Source organism: Brassica oleracea, chromosome C9 (genome assembly GCF_000695525.1).
Source record: "Brassica oleracea var. oleracea cultivar TO1000 chromosome C9, BOL, whole genome shotgun sequence".
Lineage (NCBI taxonomy): Eukaryota > Viridiplantae > Streptophyta > Magnoliopsida > Brassicales > Brassicaceae > Brassica > Brassica oleracea.
Genome location: NC_027756.1, coordinates 25,817,360 through 25,818,742, shown reverse-complemented (window position 1 = coordinate 25,818,742; position 1,383 = coordinate 25,817,360). Strand labels below are relative to the sequence as shown.

The following is a 1,383-nucleotide window of genomic DNA, read 5'->3' as shown; positions in this document are numbered from 1 at the left end:
TCAATGGGCAAAGGGTTAAGCTCTACATGGCAGATGCACCTGAGGAAGATGGAGTTTCAAATCCACTGTCTGATCCTACCCCAGCCTAATTCAAAAGGAGGCAAAGTCAAGCTAGAGACTTAAAACAAGCTCACTTGGGAGGAAGTCTCATGCGTATCCTTGTACATATTGCATTGGTATTTTCATTTTCATCATATTTCATTAAAAAAAAAAGGGGAAAAAGTGTTGAAGTAGTGTTCAGGTGGTTCATGGATCCGGTCAAGGCAAAGAATCGAGCGTGGGTTCCGCAGCGACGCCACGAGGTCGCTCCAGCTGGGAGCGACGTGATCAGAGCGACTGGTCCAACTCGCTCGAATTTTCGATGTCCGGAGCTCGAGAGTCTCTCTCGGAGCGACTTCTCGCAGCGACCACGTGAGGTCGCTCGCGTTTTCTGTGACTGGGAGCAACGTGATCAGAGCGACTCGGCTAAGTCGCTCGCATTTCGGTCTCCGGGGCTCGAGAATCGCTCTCGGAGCGACGACTCGCAGCGACCACGTAAGGTCGCTCGCATTTTTTTGTCGATCAGAGCGACTTCTCGCAGCGACCACGTGAGGTCGCTCGCATTTTCTGTCGATCAGAGCGACTTCTCGCAGCGACCACGTGAGATCGCTCCCGAGCCGGTCCAGGTAAGTACCTCTTCGATTTTGTCCGGTTTAATTCGAGTTAACCAACCCTAAACCTAACCAGACGACCCTAGACCTACCCATACCCACGACCTTCATCTCTTTCACTCTCCCTTCCTTTCACAAACACCCATACTCTCTCAACAAACTCACACCAAAAATCTCCTAACTTTCTCAATTCTCACCCAGATCTCCTAGTTCTTGTTTCTAAATCCAAGCTTTCGCCCCAACAGTCTATTCCTCACTACCCATTCCCCATTTCCTTTCATCCAAGGCAAGGTACAATGGTTAGGAAAACTAAGGGAAAGTCGGAGGCTGAGAGGCAAGAACCTGAAAGTCAAGAGTCTTCGTTGAGAGGAAAGGCTTTAGCCTCGGAACGAGCTGGTTCTGGGACACAAAGGACTTCTCGACAGCAAACAGTGGCTGCAAAGAAGGCAAAGGAGCAAGAGAAGAGGGCAGGAAAGAGTATAGCAGTTGCCACATATGAGGAGAGTGGCGATGAAAGTGCAGATGAGCAGGCTCCTACAAAGAGGGCCAAGATGTCCAAGGGGAAGGAGGTTGCTGAGGATAGAGACAGGGCAAAAACTCCATCTGAAGAAGAGCTGTATCATCATTTGCTGAATGGGGTAACTTGGACTCCAACCAGATTCGCTGACCTTGATTTGCTGAAGGAGGTGGGTCTCGATTCTGATATTGAGGCAATGCTGGGGCACTTGAAGAT

The 1,383-nt window shown here is 49.9% G+C and overlaps 1 protein-coding gene across 1 annotated transcript in view; it reads left to right on the top strand.

Moving 5' to 3' along the window:
• Positions 1-1,383, top strand: part of LOC106314650 — a 10,679-nt gene that overhangs the window by 6,845 nt on the left and 2,451 nt on the right. Inside the window, exon 2 of the mRNA XM_013752490.1 lies at positions 852-1,371. Within this exon, the coding sequence (XP_013607944.1) occupies positions 852-1,371 (520 nt within the window). The remainder of the gene's footprint in view (positions 1-851; positions 1,372-1,383) is intronic.